The 18600-nt window shown below is 43.1% G+C and overlaps 1 protein-coding gene across 7 annotated transcripts in view; it reads left to right on the forward strand.

Annotated features, from left to right (window-relative positions):
• MAP2K5 (mitogen-activated protein kinase kinase 5) overlaps positions 1 to 13988 on the forward strand; it is a 291463-nt gene extending 277475 nt beyond the window's left edge. For all 7 annotated transcript variants that reach the window (XM_072614880.1, XM_072614887.1, XM_072614890.1 and 4 more), the window contains one exon: positions 13369 to 13988. In XM_072614880.1, coding sequence (XP_072470981.1) covers positions 13369 to 13473 — 105 coding nt within the window. In that variant the 3' untranslated portion in view covers positions 13474 to 13988. The remainder of the gene's footprint in view (positions 1 to 13368) is intronic.
• Positions 13989 to 18600: the final 4612 nt, after the last annotated feature.

The raw sequence follows: 18600 nt of genomic DNA on the forward strand, positions 1-18600 counted from the left end.
ATTCGTTAAACCCTAGTGTGGGGTAAGCCTTAAGAAAGAAGCATGGAGCCTGCTGTGTGGGAGGCAAAGTAGATAATACACAAACAGATAATCATAATAACTAATATTACATTATAAGCCTATCTGTCTCTACGTAAAGGAAATCCACTCCTCAGAAACTTCCAAAAAGGCGAAAATTCATATAACCAACTCCTACTTCCATTAGTTTTAATGAGTGAAACTATACAAAGCTTCTGGACCAAAAGTCATGCTTGCCCTTTAACCCAGATGGGCTCAAATAACAGATTACTAAATAAATGTTTAATAGCCTTTACCAAAGAAGAGAGATCATGTGAGGATTGATGTGCAAGAGGGAGTCAGTCAGCTATGGAGGGTAAAGGGAAACATGAAGAAGGGCCTAACTCAAGGATCGGTAGAAACTGACTGACTCGTGAATGAAAGTTGCCCTGCACCATCAACTTTTTTATTCAGTTTTGGAGCAATTTACATGAGTTTTAGAGGATCACCTGTAATTCCTTGAGGGATAGTCTTGGCCTCAGTGTCAAGTGAAGCAGTTTCCCCTGTGACCCTCAGGCTAATGAAGCAATGCTATTTCTGAAACCAGCCAGAGCTCTCCTTGAATCCTAATGTCTTAGCAGTGGTAACTCCCCTACCCGCCGCCATACGTATTCCCCCAACCAGTTGTGTCTCATGCCTCCTAGAAAGAAGCAGGATTGTCTCTCCTGGTGAAAAGTACTCCTGATAGTGAAAAATAAGTATAATTTGCAATTATTCATCTAGGTGAAAATCCATAAAGCAAGTATATGTATGTCAAAGGGTAGGTGGACAATGGTGTGCTAATTACTTAGGAAAAGTAATCACTTTAATATAGTTTCATTTTGTGATAGCAATAGTTATGCACCGTATGTGTTTCTACCCGTACTCAGTTGACCCAGAACTTCCAACACTTCTGACTTTGGCCAGACAAAGCTGGATCGAGCGTCAATCTTGTGAACTTGGTGACAAAGGAGTAAAATCAGTGATGGCAACAAAAGCAGCACATGTTACATATTGAATGTCCTCTAAAGTGACGATTTATCATGTGAGTTGGTAAATTTAGTGATTTTATTTTGTTCCAATTAACTTACATACTATCCTACATTAAAGATGTAAGCACTACCTAAAACCCCAGGGGAAAGGTCATTGCTTACAAGGATCCAGATGTAGAACTGTCATCCAGCCTGCCAGGACTGCCCAGCTACTCAAGAGCCGCTCTGTCTGAACCAAATGGAGCTAAAACAGTCTCTTGGCTACTGTAGTCCCATCAATGAATAAATATGTATTTGAAGAGCTACTCTACATAAGGCAGAAGGAAGGCTAGCATAAAATGGCGACCCTGTCCTCCAGGAATTACAGTGTGACCTGGAAGACGAGACACGTACACAGGAAAAAATAATTATGTGAGGCATCGTATGTGTCAAAGGAATGGTAGGGAGCCTTCAACAAACATTGTTTTAAGCACCTGTTATATGCAATGTATTGTACAAGGGCTAGTTTCAGAAGGATTTAGAACAAAGGAGTGTCAGAATGACACCTGAACGGAAGGATGAATAAGAATTCGGCAGAGAGAAATGCAGAAGTTTGTTTGGCTTGTCTTTAAATGTTTGTTACAAAGATGTGGTTTCTGTGGTTTAGAGGAGAACATCCATTTTTGTTCAGTAAAAAATAAAATTTAATTTGAAAAATTTGGCAGAGATTTTGGCAGGCTAAGGAGTAGTTACTTTTGTAGACAAGCGTGCAGGGGCAGTCACCTCTACATGTGACACACACACATACACACATACACACGTGTGCAAACCAGAAATCTTAAGGGTTTTCCCTCAAGGAAAGAAAGGGAAAATAAGCAGAGGTGAGCTCTTCACTGGTGACAGGCATAGAGTACAGGGCTGTCCCTCGGACAGTGAGATACTACAATACAACAGATATTTATTAAACACCATTTGTAAATAAGACACTAAACATAGATCTGAGGAATACAGTGACAAAAGCCAAGTGGCCTCTGCTCCCCAAGAGCTTACGTTCCACTGGGGGATACAGTAAAGAACAGCAAGACTGGTATTTGTATCAAAGTTTGCAAAGTGCTTCCCATATATTATGGCTTTTTATCCTAAAACAACCCTGTGAGGTAGATAATGCAGACAACATTGTCTCCATTTTATGGATGAAGACACTGAGGCTCAAAGAATTTTAAGTGACTTGCCCAGGATCATACAACTATTAAATGTCAGAGTTTGGATTTCAACCCAGGTCTAGCTGTTGTCAAGCCCAGCCCTGCACCCACTGCGCCATGTACAGAGATAAGTAAATAGAAAATGATATGGAAAGGGGGAAAGCAGTTGCAGCTGAGGGGATCAGCCATCACAAAGATGGCACCTGATTCTCATGGTGAAGGAAGCTAGAGACTGTACTCTAGGGAAATGGGGAAGAGCAAGTACATCCCAGGTCTGGGGGACAGCACTGTGCCGAGTCACATAGGCAGTGCACCGATGGCTCAATGGCTTGTTGAGTTCAAGAGCAGCTAGAAGGCCTTTGTGACTGGGATGCAGAATTCATGGAAAGGTACAGTATGGAAAGATCAGTGGGAGTCATTGTAGAGAATGTTAGTGTCCAGCTAAAGTATTTTTTGCTTTATCCTCAAGACATTGGGGTACCACTGAAACTTTTTCACTAGGCAAGTGACATGATCAAATCTCTGTTTTGGACATTTTGATTTGGCAGCTGTGTGGAGGATGAATTGTCAAGGGAAACAGTGACCAAAAAGGAAAAAGGCTGTTGGAGTGGTTTAGATGAGGAGTGATGAGGGCCATGAAGAGACAAGAGATGGATGATAAAGCTGTTGTAGTGAAAGAATTATTAAGATTTGACAACTTATTGGATATCGAGGGGGAGAGAGGAGACAAAGATGGTATCAGAGGCATAAAATTGGGTGCCTGGGAAGAATGTTGGTGCCTCCAACAGAACAACTCCTTTTTTCTCAGTTTCTGAATTCAGATTTTCTCTGAGTCTGGATCATTCACTGAAAATGACAACAGAAGATCCAACCTTGAAAGGTTTTTTCACAGACATTTTGGGGGACCTGGACAGGAGGGGAGAAGGGGAGAAATTGAAAAAGTGAGTTGACCTCTCAGGCTGACAGGAAAAGCATAGGCAGCACTGAGGACTTGGTAATAGTACTCTCTATTCAATCCATTGGTAATGGATTTCATCAGAGTTAAATGAGTGAGCAAGAATTGGGACATGCCTACACAGGTATGTAAAATAGGAATCAATGGAAACCATCTGGTCACTAAAGCCCAGGTGAAAAAGGGACTGAATTGGACCAACGATGATTTCCTTTTCACGAGTTATTAAGTTTCCATCAATTCCCTTCATCTCATTCAGGTAATTTATTTATTTCCAAGTCTGGTCCATGTCAGGCTCCAGGTGACTTTCTCCCCTCCTCCCCACCACCGTGTCCCACTTTTGGACCCATCTTACCTTTTGCAATCATGTCCTTTTCCCTTTATTATGCCTCCATCTTCTGTTGAGAAGTTTGTGGACCATAATACTTCAACCCTCACCGGTTTAATTGTTGGAATTAGCCCTGTGAGGATAAAGGAAATGAGAGTGGCTCCCACTGCCTGTTGATGAGGTTAGCATAACTATTCAGCAGCTCATCGTGCCCCTTGCTTGGCTGCTTCTTTGCATACGTGGCTATTAATGTGCTCTCTGTATGATGAATAAAGGACCTCGGTGTCTGGGCAGTCAGACGGTGCCTTTCACAAGGGCTAAAAATTGCTTTTTACAAGTGTAATATCAATATCCCAGCTTCACGGTTAAGAGCAACATTAATGTTCCCATTGTTCCTTCGAGCTCGCTGGGGTTACTTCAGTCCTCTGCCAAACAGATAAAGCGTTCATCCAGGCTCGGAATAGGGGCCGAGAACATGGGGAAGTAAGTGCTACCGAGGGGAGCATCTCACCCCATTTCCTTTTCTGGATAGTTCCAGAAGTGGCCTTGCAGACGTCCCTCACAGGTTGAAAATGCAGGTGCTTTGCTTCTCTCCATCTGCTTTCTTGCCATAATAGGACTCGCCTGACTCAGTGTCCTTGAATCCTGGCATCCCTTAGGGTTGATCTGGGGTATCAGGGGATCAGGTACCTACAGAATGGTCCAAGGTGGCTTAATGATTTTTTTGGGAATTCTCCATTTTTCTCATTTCCCTTAATTGGGTTTCTGTACCTTCCTGACCCATTCATCCACTCTGCGAATATTTATTGAGTGCGAATTTCATACAGAATACTGTGCTGGCCCTCAAAACAGAAATTATACCAAGTCTGATTCTTGTCTTGTTAAGAGGATGAGGTCCCTAGCACTTTTGTTCAGAACTTCATGGGAACTCAGGTTTTCTTTCTAAGCAATTCTGAAAGGATTATCTGTTTAGCCTCCTTCCTCATGTTAGAGGGGGAAGAGCTGAAAAAAACAACAATGATTTAAACTCTTAGAAAGAAAGGGATGTGTGCATGTACATGTATGGTGGGTGGGTGGGTGTGGGGGGGGATATGGTGGGGGGTATGGTGTGTGTGTGTGTGTGTGTATCCTTAAACAACTATTCTGTGATGGAGATGATATGGTGGTGATAACGAGGTCATAGGTTCATAAGGGATGTTTTTCTATTTGGAAGGAAGCTTAGGGATCATCTAGTCTAACCTCCTTTGTTTTACAGACCAGGAAACGGAGATCCAGAGAGATTAAGTGACCTTCCCAAGGCCACAGGTATAGCAGCAGGGCTATGATATGTACTTAAAATCCATTACTCTTTCTACTGCCCTGTGCTCGCTAACGTTTGTGAATTCTGGTCTCTTTTGGAGAGTTCACCGAGTCATGTAGTTCCACTGTCTTCTGTTTTGGACATTGGACTTACAGCTACAGAAATCCCCTTCTCTTTGGATGCTGTGAGGAAGAAGTTGGTTCCATTAAACATTCCCGGGGCAATCTCTTTTTACCTGGCTGTCAGTGGTTGTCTGGAGCAGGCATCTTCCCCACTACTTGTATACAGGATACTTAACCCTTTACTTGTATTCAGTTCAGCATACATTGCTGCTTCTGTTGTCATCGCAGTCCTTTCAGTTGTGTCTGACTCCTCACGATCCCGTTGGAGATTTTCTTGGCAAAGATGCTGGAGTGGTTTGGCATTTCCTTCTCTGGATCATGTTACGGATGAGGAAGCTGAAGCCAGCAGGGTGAAGTCAGCCCAGGGTCACACGGCTCGGAGTGTCTGAGGCTAGGTTTGAACTCAGGTCTTCTGGATCCAGGCTCAGCACTCTCTCCACTTCACCCCCCAGAGGAAAAAAATAACCAACATTTATATGATGCCTCCTTTGTACCAGGCACTGTGCTAAGCACTTTTCACTAATAACTCATGTGATCCTCACAACCCTGGGAAGTAGGTGCTTTTATTATCCCCACTTTTCAGTTGAGGAAACTAGAGCAGGCAGAGGTTGTGACTTACTCCGGGTCATGCAGCTAGTTTCCAAGGCTACATTTGAACTCACCTTTCTCCAGACCCAGAACTCTGTTCACTGTGCCACTTTGCTGCCTCCATACCAAAAACCAGAAGAAAACAATGATTGCTATCTGTTGGGCAGAGCCCATATATACTTCCTTTGTCTGTTGTTAGTCATGTCTGACTCTTCCTGGCCCCATCTGCAATTTTCTTGGCAAAGATGTTGGAGTGGTTTGCCCTTTCCTTCTCTGGATCATTTTTCAGATGAGGAGACTGAGGCAAACAGAATTAAGTGACTTGCCTAGGGTCACACAACACAGTAAGTATCTGAGGCCAAATTTGAACCATATATGCACAGATCATTAAATACAAATTCTAGAAGGGAGTGACAATTGAGCTGAGCCTTGGGGGTAAAAGGCAAGAGATAGAGGAAGTACATGCCAGGCATAGGGAACAGCTTATGGCAATAAACACTGGCAAAAGATGGAGTGTGGATTCAGTTCAAGGAACAGCTAGCAGTCCACCAGAGTTTAAGAAGAGAAGTAATGTGAGAAAAAAGGAATGAAAAAATGGAAAGGGAAGTTTGAGCCTTACTATGGGGGGTGGGGGGAGCCTGCGGCCTTGAGGCCACAGGTGGTCTTCTTGGGGTGCGGCTTTATGACTGAGTTCAAGTTTTATAGAACAAATCCTTTGATTAAGGGGATTTGTTCTGTGAAATTTGGATTCAGTCAAAGGGTCACTCTGGAGGATCTAGAGGGCCGTGCGTGGCCTTGAGGTTGCAAGCTCCCCACCTCTGGCTGGGGTTTTAAAAGCCAGACTAAGGAGTTTATATTTTACCCTAGAGGGCAATTGGGGGCCTTGGAGGGGCTTTGTATCAGTACAGAATCAATATGTAACTTAATTCCAATCCAGTAAACATTTATTAAGTGCCTGCTCTGTGCCAAGCACTGTGCTGAGCATTGTCGATACAGTTAATAAAAAGAAAAACAGTCCTTGTCCTCAGGAAGCTTATAGTCTAATTGGGAGAGACTACACACAAAAGTGTGTGGGGGAGAGGGGTCACCAGGGAGTATGGCCAGGTCACTGAAATGACCAGGCATTTCACCTGCTATGAATTAGTTTTCCCCAGAGGATCCCTCAGTCCTCACAGATAAGGGAAGCCACTTCACAGACAGGGCAACCCTTGAAGGTGATATATTAATTCAGTAGGGGCCGGCTAAGCCTCTTTATTACTTTCTATCCCTAATTCCCTACCCGCAGTTTGCCTGAGAAAGAAGCTGTCAGGCACTATGTTATTATGTGTATTTACTGAGGATTTCGGTAGCCTTCCATTTCACATGCCTAGAACAGGTCAGACTACCGACCACAGGATGAAAGCTGTAGAGCTGGAAGTAAGGACCTTCCAGGCTATTAAGATTAATGCCCTGGTTTTACAGATGAGGAAACCAAGGTTTGGAGAAGTTGTGACTTGACCAGGGTCACACAGATGGGTAAATGTCTGAAGAAGGACTGGAGTTGTGCCCCTCAGCTGCAGTAGAAGGGACACTCTAGGGAACAAGCCTTGGCCAGCATCTGACAAACACAGAGATAAAACACTGTGACTTTGTGAGGGAGATGAATTCCCGTCAGTGGCTGTGTACAGATCCTGCCATGTGCGAGATACACAAAGAAGGACCACCCTGTTCTGGTCCACCAGCTCTTCCTCAGTCTAGCCGCAGAAATGAGGTGCCGAATATGTACAGTGCAGCAATAATGATAGCAAGGAGAAATGACTTGGCCTTAGTCACTAATGGTCTGAACAGGGATTTGAGCCCAAGTCTGGTGTCTGAAAGTCTAATACTCTTTCCACCAACCCCCAACAACTCTTGTCTTGGACAAAGAACTGGATTTGGAGTCAGGGGACCTCAGTTCAAATCCCATCCCTGACGCTACCTGTGTGACTGTGGGAAAGTCATTTAGCCTGAGTTAGCTATAGTGCACAAAGTGCTGGGCCTGGAGGCAGGAAGAGCTGAGTTCTAATGTGACCTCACCACTTATGTGTGATCCTGAGCAAGATACTTAACTTTTATTTGTTTCATTTTGCTTATCTGTATAATGTGTTTCCTAAAATCACCTCAGTTTCCTCATCTGTCGAATGAAGGGCCTGGAGTAGATGACCTCTAAGGGCCTTTCTGGCTCTGGATCTATGATCCTATGATGGTGGACCCCACCTTCCTAATTATTGGTATTCTCCTAGCTCAGGATAGGTACCTAATGGACACTCCAGAGATTCAGGTTAGCCTCAGTTAAGGGATGATGATTTGCATTCTCAAAGCATTCTTCACTTTACCTAAGGATTTACTACAGTTTCTTTCAAAAATTCTTTCTAGTTCATTTAAAAAGTGACCCAATGTGTAGTGCCTTGGATAGAGACGGAAAGACCTGAGTTAAATCCAGCCTCAGACACTTAGTTGTGTGACCCTAGGCAAGTCATTTAACCTCTACCTGTCTCAGTTTCCTCAGCTGTAAAATAGAGATAGTAACAGCCACTACCTCCCAAGGTTGTTGTAAGGATCAGCAGATATTTGTAAAACACTTAGCACAGTGCCTGACACATAGTAAATACTGATTTTCTCCTTTCCTTCCTACACATCCCTCTTTAGACACAGATTGATTGGGCAGGATGAAGCCCACTGGCATTTTTTCTTTTGTGTTTTTTTGCCCCACCCTACTGGAGACCCACAATTTTGACGCTGTTGACTTAAGAGGAGCGCAGGGCTGAAATGCTTAAAGCAGCTATAAAGAGGTGCCCAGGCAGTGCTGGGGAGGAAAGGGGGAAGAGGCAAAATGGGAAGGGAGCAGGCGTGCCTTTCCTCCATGCCTCCAACTACCTGGACTCAGGTGGCAAAAAGGGCCCCTGCTGTTTCTTCTCAGCAAAGGAAAGGGACGACTCAGCCCTCCCTCTCCTGTAGTTCTGGTCCAATTGTTCCTGAACAGATGATTACAGAGATGGAGCATATGGAAACCAAAGTCATCCAGTATTTTTGGAGAGCACTGTTACCCCAGGCTTTCCATGGGGGAGGAGAAGGCGAAGGCTCAACATACTGACTCAGGCGGGCAGATTCCCATTGTTCACTTCAAAAGGCAAGAGGTCACTCCTTTCCTAGCAACTTGGAAAAAGAAACTTACCTTCCTGTATTGCTCCCAAATAAATGAAAAGAAAAAATATCCAAAAGACCGGATAAAATTCATTGAAATTTCACAAACCTTTAGTACTTGACCCATACAACTATTAAGGAATGGAGGAGTCATTTAGGCCAACCCCTTTGTTTTCCATATGAAAGAACTAGTACTCTTGGCCAAGGTCACCCAGCTGGTAGATAGTAAGCATTAAACCCAGGTTTCTTTTTAAGTCCAGTTCTCTTTCTGCTATGCCATATTGTATTTATGAAGCTGAGGTCAAATAGGAAAGAGTCAAAGATAAATAGAATTAAACACAAAGCTTACAGTCTAGCAGGGGGAACGAGACTACGTAAATACTATAACATAAGTTATGTAAGGGTGAAGGGCAGGTCCATACCAAGCGATGTGAGTGATAACTTCTGGTTGAGATCAGGGAAGACTTCATAGAGGAAGTGACGTTGGAACCAAGCCTTCGGATATGATAGGATTTCAGCAAGCAGAGACTGGGAGGGAGAAATTGGAAGGAAATTGGGAGAAAGTGCATTCTCCTCCTAGGGACAGCAGAGTCAGTGCACCGCATTGGAAAGAAGGTAGGTGTGGGGGAAGTTCAGGAACAGTATGTACTTCTGTGTGGTAAGAGCACAGAGTACAAAATGATGCTTTGATTTGGATCCAGTTTTCCAACCACATATTCTCGACCCTCCTCTACATTAGAAAACGTGCTTCTAACCTGTCCTTGGAAACAGGATTGTTGAACTAAATATGCCCCAAGTATTACTCTAACTCTTCCTTTTTTTAAAATTCATGAAGAATCTCAGCCATACTAAAGTCCTTGATAGATATATTTTTTACATGAGTGAGTAACAGCAGCACTTTTGTGGCATCAGAGAATCGGAAACAAAGCATATGTTCAGCTCTGAGAGTGACTAGACAAATTGTGGTATGCGGATAAGATGGAATATTACTATGTCATAACTATAAAGATTTCAGAGAAGCATAGATGAACTTATGTGAACTGATGCAGAGGGAAGTAAGCAAGACCAGGAAAGCAGTATCCAGAATGACTGAAAAACAGCAAAACTGAGTGAATACCACTTAAAAATAATGATCCAGTGTGGGTCACCCCAGAGGTGGGGCTGCTGTCATCCTTATGTGATATGCTGACGTGTTTCTTTTTCTTCCTTTTGTATTGCACATTACAAGGGATGGTTCTCTAGACAGGGAGATTTTTGGAGGTGAAGATGATATGAAAGTAAAAGAAGTCAGTGAAAATATAAAATTAAACAGCAAATCCAGCTAAAAATAAATAAATGAACACTGTAATCAAAACACTAGGACTGTCACTTGACTGTGACCTTCAGAAAGTCAGTTAAATCTCATTAATTCCACTAATATTTATTAAATAACTGCTGTTTGCCGCAAACTTTGTGCTTAGTGTTGAATGTGATACTTAGTTTAGCTGACAGTCCTTGCCTTCATAAAGTTCAAGTTAACCTCTATAACATTATATAATAATATTAGTTATAGATCAAAGGGTTCAATGTAGATGAAGATTGGAAGTCATCATCCACCAAGGGGATTAGTGAAGTACTGATGAAATGTTTTTTAAGTTCAGTGTTAAAGGATTTCAACAGATGAAGAGGATGAGGAAGGGCATTCCAGGCATCAGAACCAACGTGGTGGCATGCCATTGGGGAAGAGGGTGAACAGCATGGCTTGGAGCCACCTCAGAGTAAAATTATGAGTTAAAGCTAGATAGGGAGGATGCTAACAGATCATGAAGAGCTTTGAACACTGGGCACCAACCTTCAAGGCAGAAGCATTTGAATTTAACAGACAATAGAGAGTACATAGTAAGTGCGTTATATGTGCTTGTCCACTAACTGACAAGTGAAGGGTGAATGGTAAAGAATGACATGCCCAGATGTATGTATAAGAAAATTTTATAGCAGGAATGAAAGAGGATGGAGGAGATGAGAATATCTGCTAGCAAACTCCTCCAGTTGTCCAGGCTAACGGTAATGAGGTCTGTTGGCAATGGAAATGCTGAGTAGACATGTGCTGTGCCTTTATAAATGCAAGGCATTGTTAATAGAGACTTACTTCCATTTAACACTTACTTCCCTTCAATGAATGAATGAATTTTGAATCTCCATCTAGGGGCAGAACCTTAGTTCATTGCAGTCACCCAGAAATTCGCACCTTCTTCCAGCCTCTGAGTTAGCACCAACTTCCCTCTCCCTTGCCTTAGGCAGGGTTTGACCTTGAAGTCATTGGTGGGAATTCCCAGATTGTTATTTGAAATCTCTTTTCACCTGTATATCTGGAAGTTGTCTGTAGCCTGTGTCTCCCGTGATTCATTCTTGTCCATTCACTAATCACTATCCAGACTACTCCTTATACCTTGCTTTTCCCCCCAGCCTGGAGCTCTGTTCTCATTTATCAGGCAGATCCCTTGCCTCTCTCTCCCTGCTTGCTCCCCCCCATCCCCCACTCTCAGTCATTAGGGTTTTGGATGGCTGGGTGACATGCTGGAAAGATGCCATAGCCTTTCACCTTTGGAACCCTGGGTTCAGATCCATTTTAGGCACAATTGAAAATGGGTGTGATGATCTCATCTCACTGAAGCTCCTTGCAATCTGCTGTAATTGGTCTGACTGTCCCCTGGGGCCTGCAGGTCAAGGCTGAGGTGTATTGAAAGAACAGTTTGGGACACTGGCAAGGCTGACACCTGGTTCAGGCCAGCGTAAACAGACCCATTGGGCTCCCTTATTTCATCTTCTGCCAGAAAGGGAGGGGGTGGAAATGACACCTCAGACATGGGGGAGGAGGCCAAAACAGAGGGGAAGGAAGTAGAGGGGGCAGGGAAGAGGCTAAGGAAAAGGGAATCGAGGAGGGGAGAAAGGGAGCAGGGGTAGAAGATGGTTGGAAAGGGGAGGGGCTGGCAATGGAAACCGAGGAGGGAGGAGGGAAGGTTGCAGAGGTACAGTTGGTAGGGGAGAGAGGGAGAAAGGAAATTGAAAAACTAACCAGTCATGTCTGCCCTCTGCCAGTCTTCTCTGTTGGCCTCAGGAACACTGTCCATTCTCCCCTCCCTTGAGTTAGACATTATCTTCCTACCTATGCTAGTTGACTCTTACCTCACCAACCTCTAGGATCTTTGGTGGAGAAAAATACCCTGTGTCCTAAGCCAAATTAACAATGACCATAGCTGTCCTTAAAGAGATAAGCTTGGGGTAGAAGGGAGTGGGACAGGAAAACCTTTTTCTTCTTTCTCTTTCGCCTGATTTTTAAATGAGGCTACGCTGACTGCTCTCCCTATTTTCCATAAGACTCCTTAGGAAATCCTGAGGGGCTTGGAGATTGAGAGTGTACATCTTGTGTATGGGTGGGAGGGGGAGATAGCTAAAGATAGCAGAGCCTGTATGTCTATTTTATGTGCATGTATAAATAGGTTATACACGGAGAGAGGCAGAGGATGAAAACAGATGGAAGACTAAGCCTGGAAATGTGCCCATCACTCTTAAATCAGACTGTACAGCTTGAGAGGGAGCTGAACAGTAGCAGGAGGAAGGAGCAGAAATTTTCATTCACAAGCTCTAGTAACTACTCTCTGGAAATGGAAACAAACGCTTCAATATGGTCTTTCCCATAATGTGTTTGCATTTGTTCCAGAAACACTTCCAAAGAAAGTGAGCTAACCAGATTCTGATTTATTTTTAGGAAGATTTTAGTGGAAGAGGGGAGGGCTGAAGGAAGTGGCATGAATTGTGTGGCCAGATGACATTTGGGTTTCTGGGCAGAGCCCTGGACCACAGTTCAGGAGGCGTGGGTATTGGGTCACCTTGGTCTCGGAGGCCTGTGGCTGTGATTCTGCACACACTGACCAAAGCAGTTGGTGTTCGTTTTGCTGAAATGCATTTTTTCTCTTTTCTTTTTTATTCTAAGATATGACCCACTGAGGCAGTGGAAGTGTATTAGAAAATAATGATGATATAAAAAACGATCTCAATGAAAGCATTTTTATGTATTTATTGGGTCCTGGTGCGTGCTTTTCACTGGGCATAGGAATCACTGTGGGGATTAAAGAAGTATTAGACACAATCCCTGCCCTCAGAGAGCTTACAGCCTGCTAGGGGATACAGGACTGATACACATTAGATAACTCACAGGACAAGGACCAAAGGAAGGAGACCATCCATTTAACAAGATGATCCCGGAAAGGCAGTAGACTTGGAATCAGGAGATGTGGCTCAAATTCCACCTTAGATTTTTGTTAACTGGTTGATTGATTATTAGCAGGACTGTTTCATGGGTTTATGTGGCTACAGAACCCATCACCAGGCAGCCAGCTCCCTGAAGATGAGCCTCTCTGAAAACGAGTCTTATTCTCAAACAACAAAAATCTCAGGTTCTCTGACTATAAAACTGGTCTTCCACTCCCCCTTCCTCCTTCCCTCTCACCCCCACCATGTTTAAGGTTTATGAAACACTTTCTTGACCATAACAGTGATAAGGTCATCCATCACAGGACACACTGGCCGTCACAGGACTTTTCCACCTTTGTTGGGCCAAGCCAGAGCTTGGGCTCCCATCTACATAATGTTAGAATGGAACTTTCATGGGGTTTTTATTAGGATGAGTATTATTACTAATAAATCTGTTTCTGTTCCTACCTTTAGGGCCACCCATTTATCATGCAGTACAACGATGGAAATGCTGAAGTGGTCTCCATGTGGGTGTGCAGGATGCTGGAGGAGAGACGGACCCAGCAGGGGCCTCAGTGAGCAGGGATATCCCAGAAAGCAGCCGCAGAAAGGAAATTCAGCCGCTGGTTTTTAAAAAAAGAAACCTGCAACCTATCCTATTGTCATTATGTTCAATACATAGCGTTGTTTCCAAGCACCAGAAGAGCCTTGGTGAGCGTCTGCACCTTCTGAGTCAGAGGGAATTCCTCTTGCCTTCTATGCTGTCTCACTGACTAACCTTCAGGGACCTGGGTCCCCAGGACACAGCCCACAGCCAAAAGTCAGCCATTCTAGCTGCCGGGTGTGTCCATTTCAGCCTATGAAGTTACTGAACCTGAATCTTTTGCTATCACATGAATACGGAGTGATGGGCCCAGTGAGCCTGAATACTCCTGTTACCTTTATGGCCTTTTCTGATATTTTTTGGCTTTGTTGTATTTTTTTAAATGGGAAAGGAGTGGGGGGAAGGGAAGGGATTGGAACTCCCAGAGAGAGGAAAGCTTCAGTGTGTCATATAACGAAAATAAAAGCATTACAACTGCATAACCAACTCATTTAAAATTTGTTTTGTGTCATCTGTCCCCAGCATGGCTAAGTCTGGGCGTGTGAGAAAACCTAGAACGGGACAGGGCAGAGAAGGGCTGTAGATCAGTCAGGCAAACCCACAGGCGTGCATTAAGCATCTAATATGTGCCAAGCATATTAAGTGCTTCCTATACTCACAGAAAGGTGAGACACCATCCTTGCCCTGATAAAGATTATATTCTACTCAGGATGCAACACACCTAGGGGCGTGGTAGACACTGAAGGGTGCTTCAGTCTAAGCATCCAGAGAGACTATGGGTGGAGCCATCAGGCCATTTCCAGTTGCCATTTTTCTGTTTGCAATGGTAGTATTGATTTGATGATTCAGAGCATTCAGAAGAGTAAATTCAACCACCTGAACTGAAAAGGAGAAAGGGGGGGGGGGGGTCCTGGTGGATGACCACATGGGAGACAAAGCCTGGTCTGGGTGCAGTGGGGTAGGTTGCTTGAGATATAGATATTACCTACTTCTACCCCAACATTTGGCAGATGAGGAAGAAGAGCCTGGGAGAAGTGAGATGACTGCTCAAAGTCACCAGGTAGTTTGCAAAGGTAATTAGCAAAGCCTGGCCTAGAGCTCAAGCCTTCTGACCTTTATCTGCTGTTTCTCCTAGTAAACCACACAGCTGTATTCAGTATCAACATTGTGTAGGGGTGTGTGTGTGTGTGTGTGTGTGTATCTATGCATATATATGAAGAAAACCCTATGGACAGTATTGGCAGTCTATGGTCCATGGGGTCATAAAGAGTCTGACATGACTGAACAACCTCCAACATTCATGTACAAATGTTTAAGAACATTCTGAGAAGGGATCCATAGGCTTCACCAGATCTCCAAAAGAATCCATGATCCAAGAAAGTTTAAGAACCCCTGATCTAAAGGAGAGTCACAAAGAAGGAAGAACAACCCAGACACCCAAAAATGTATAGGACATGCAATCCTAGAAAGGAGCCAGTAGGAAAGAAAAATCAGAGGTCTGAAATGTGTATATACAAATGCCCCAAAGAGGAACTTGAGTTCCAAAGACAAGGAGGCAAATTCAATCTCTAGCACACTGAGATTTGATGGGATTTCATACGGTTAGGAAGAAACACAGGTTTAGATCCATGCTTCAGGAAAGACAGTCCAGGAAGGATGAGATATGTTCAAGAATGAAATTCTAAAGACACAAAAATGGAAACCATTCCAATGAGGACAGAAAAAAATTAGGATTGGTTTGAAGAGATAGGTGTAGATGCACAAGGAATTCACCAACCAACTTGGAGCTTAAAGAAGAAATGTGCAAAAGATGGAAAAAAGGCCAGGTTACAGAGGAAGACTATAGGAGTATAGCACAGTCCTATCAAGATAGCATTAGGAGTGTGGAAGCTCAGAACAAGTCACGGCAGTGAGAGAAACTAAAGACAACAAAAAGGTTGACTTTGCCTATTTAGCTACATTAAGGAGAAAAAGGAAGAACCAAAAAAAAGGCTAGGACTTTTATTTGGGGTGAATAAGACAATAATAAAAGACAAAACAGAGAAGGCAAAACTGGAGGGGAGGAGGATGGCTGGAAGTTGATACCAAGATAAGTAGAGAGATAGTAAAGGAGCCCTGGCTGCCCTTGATAAAATCAAGTCAATTGGTTCAAGTGAATTATATCCTCAGGTTCTGAAAAAGTTGGCAGATGTGATTGCTGCAAACTGTCAGTGATATTTAGAACATCACGGACACTAGAAGAGAGGCACCGCAAGATTGTCTCGATTTTCAAAACAGGAAAGAAAATAGTCTACAAATGAGAGACCAGTGAGCTTCGATTCCTAGAGATGTCCTGGAATAAGTACATGATTAACAAGTATCTAGAAAGAGAAATGATAGCTAGCTAGCATGACTTCATTTAGAACAGGTCCTGCCATAAATGATGTTACCCCATCAGCTGACAGAGAAGGGGGCTACTCAAGGGACAGACTGGGATATACATTTTTGGACATTGCCAATACATGGATTTAATTGTTTTGTTTGATTATGTTTATTTGATACCAAAAAGGGTTTTTTTTAATTTGGGTGGAGAATTTTGGAGGGAGTAGAAGTTGAAGGGATGCTGTGTGTCCTTCCTAAAAATTAGAGAAAAAAAAGTGAGTCATTATAGAATTTTTTAAAGCACCAAAGAAAACAAAGGAGCTTCAGAAAGAAACAGACAAATACGACAGCTTTGAAAGTAACATATTCAATATTATAATCTTTATAAAAATGTTAGTTGTATATAATAGAGAATCATGGTTACATGTACAATCCTCATTTCCTTTTCGGTATCTATGGATATGCCACATTTGATTACATCTGTCAAATACAGAATAACAGAAAATGAATTTTTTTTTAAAGAGTAAGTCATGACAGACTACCTTCATTTCTTGTTTTGACAGGATTACTAAGCTAGTAGCCAAAGGGAATGCTGTGGTTATAGTTTACTTAGATTTTAGCAGAGCTATTGATAATGTATAGCATTTCATTTTTCTGGAAAAGGTAGAGAGACATGAAATCAATGGATTCAGAACTGGTTGGGTCACTGAACCCAAGAGTAGTTGTTAATGATTTGACATCAGTGTGACAGGAGGTGTTCAGCAGGATACCCCAGGGATCTGTATTTAGCCCTGTGCTGCTTAACATTTTTATCAATGACAAATGAAGATATAGATAGCATGTTCATTACATTTGCAGATGACCCAAAGCTGGGAGGGACAGTTAACACAGTGGATGAGAGATTTAAGGTCCAAAAGAATCTTGATAGGCTGAGCATTTTGGCTGAATCTAATGAGATGAAAATCATTGGGGGAAAATGAAGTCTTGTGCTTGGGTACAAAAGAAAAACAACCTCATAAGTATGAGATGGGGAAGGGATGGATGGGCAACCATTGTTTTGTAAATGATCTAGGGGTCTTAGGAGACTGCAAGCTCAAAATGAGTCATCAGTGTGATGTGGCTGCCAGAAAAACTAGTGTGATCTTGGGCTGCAGTAAGAGGGACGTAGCATCCAAGAACAGAGAGGTGAGAATCCCACTACATTTTGCCTGCCTCACACCTCCTCAGTTTAAAGAAGGCAGTGTACCTTCACAGCTCCCTAAGAATAGAAATTGCAGAGCAAGTATCCACCTGCTTTGGCACAAGGTATCTTCTACCAGTGAAATCACAGTTCTATCCCCAGTTCCAAATTTGACATGTACTTTTTCTCAGTTTCTACCATCAAAGCACAATTAAGCAATTCAGGAAGAATTTAAAATTACAGTCTCTCTCTCTCTCTCTCTCTCTCTCTCTCTCTCTCTCTCTCTCTCTCTCTCTCTCTCTCTCTCTCTCTCTCTCTCTCTTTGTGTTTCATTGGGGGGAGGAGGTTGACTGCTTCCAAGAATTCTTGTGGATACTTTTCCCTAATATTTCAAGGATCTGTTATTTCATCCTTGTAGGAACTTCCTCTGCTAAGGTCTCTTTTTGATTTAGAAAATGGTCTACATGAGAAGCCGTCACTGAAAAAAGTTATTCAATACTCCCCTCACACACACGTACACAGACACATTTCTGGTGAGGAAGTCTCTCCCAACTCTTAACAAAGTAGATCCTTTGATGGAAGACATACAATCCATTGCCAAACTCATTCTTTAAAAAGATCAATCCATAATGAAGATTATTACTCAAGAACATTTTCTTTCACTTGGTTGCCTTCCTCTATTCCATGTAGCCTCCAAACAGCTATTGGGCTCCCAGTGATAGTTGAGAGATTCAAGGAGGCCTTGCCTCAACAGGCTGGATAAGCTACTTCCTAAGCAAGAGGCCCATCTCCAAATATCTTGAGCTATATTTGGTCACTGGACCCAGATGGCTCCGGAGGAGAAAGTGAGGCTGGTGATGTTGCACAGCCCTTCCTCACAAGCCACGATGGCATCACCTCCCTGATGTCTTTGAGAACAAAGGACTGACAATGACAGAAATTAGAGGACTCAAGCATAGTTGAGCCCTACATGCCTGATGGCATCAACTTTTACTGGGAAACTGCCTTAGAAGTGCCTACTACAGTAACAAGGCAGGACTCATCAAAAGCAGTAGCTGAGACAACTAAAACTCAACACGAACAAGACTGAAACCATGTGAACGTAGACGCCATGGGTTTCGCCAAATGTTTCCTAATCTGACCTGACCTGACCTGACCTTCCATGAGTAACAGGACAGATTTCAGCATCCATCCACCCTCCTTCTCCCCTCTACTGTTGGGCCTCAGTTTCCCTTCCCTCCTTGTCAGCTGCACTTTGCAATTGCATTTCACTGTTCAATCCCTCAGTGTCCCTATCTGTTAAATGGAGATTGTCATGTACAGAAGTGCTTGGAGATCATTGAGAAAGAATGTTGCTCAAAGGGCAAATGTCAGCCTTTCCTTCTTGTCTTTAAATACCTCTACTTATCAAAAGAAGTGATTAAGAAATCTCTGCTGGACTCCCTAAGGACTATGACCCATTGATTCTTTTTGTTTGGGGGGATTTGGGGGAGGCAATTGAGGTTAAGTGACTTGCCCAGGGTCATACAGCTAGTAAATGTTTGAGGTCAGATTTGAACTT

The sequence above is a fragment of the Notamacropus eugenii genome, chromosome 1 (assembly GCF_028372415.1).
Source record: "Notamacropus eugenii isolate mMacEug1 chromosome 1, mMacEug1.pri_v2, whole genome shotgun sequence".
NCBI classification, from domain to species: domain Eukaryota; kingdom Metazoa; phylum Chordata; class Mammalia; order Diprotodontia; family Macropodidae; genus Notamacropus; species Notamacropus eugenii.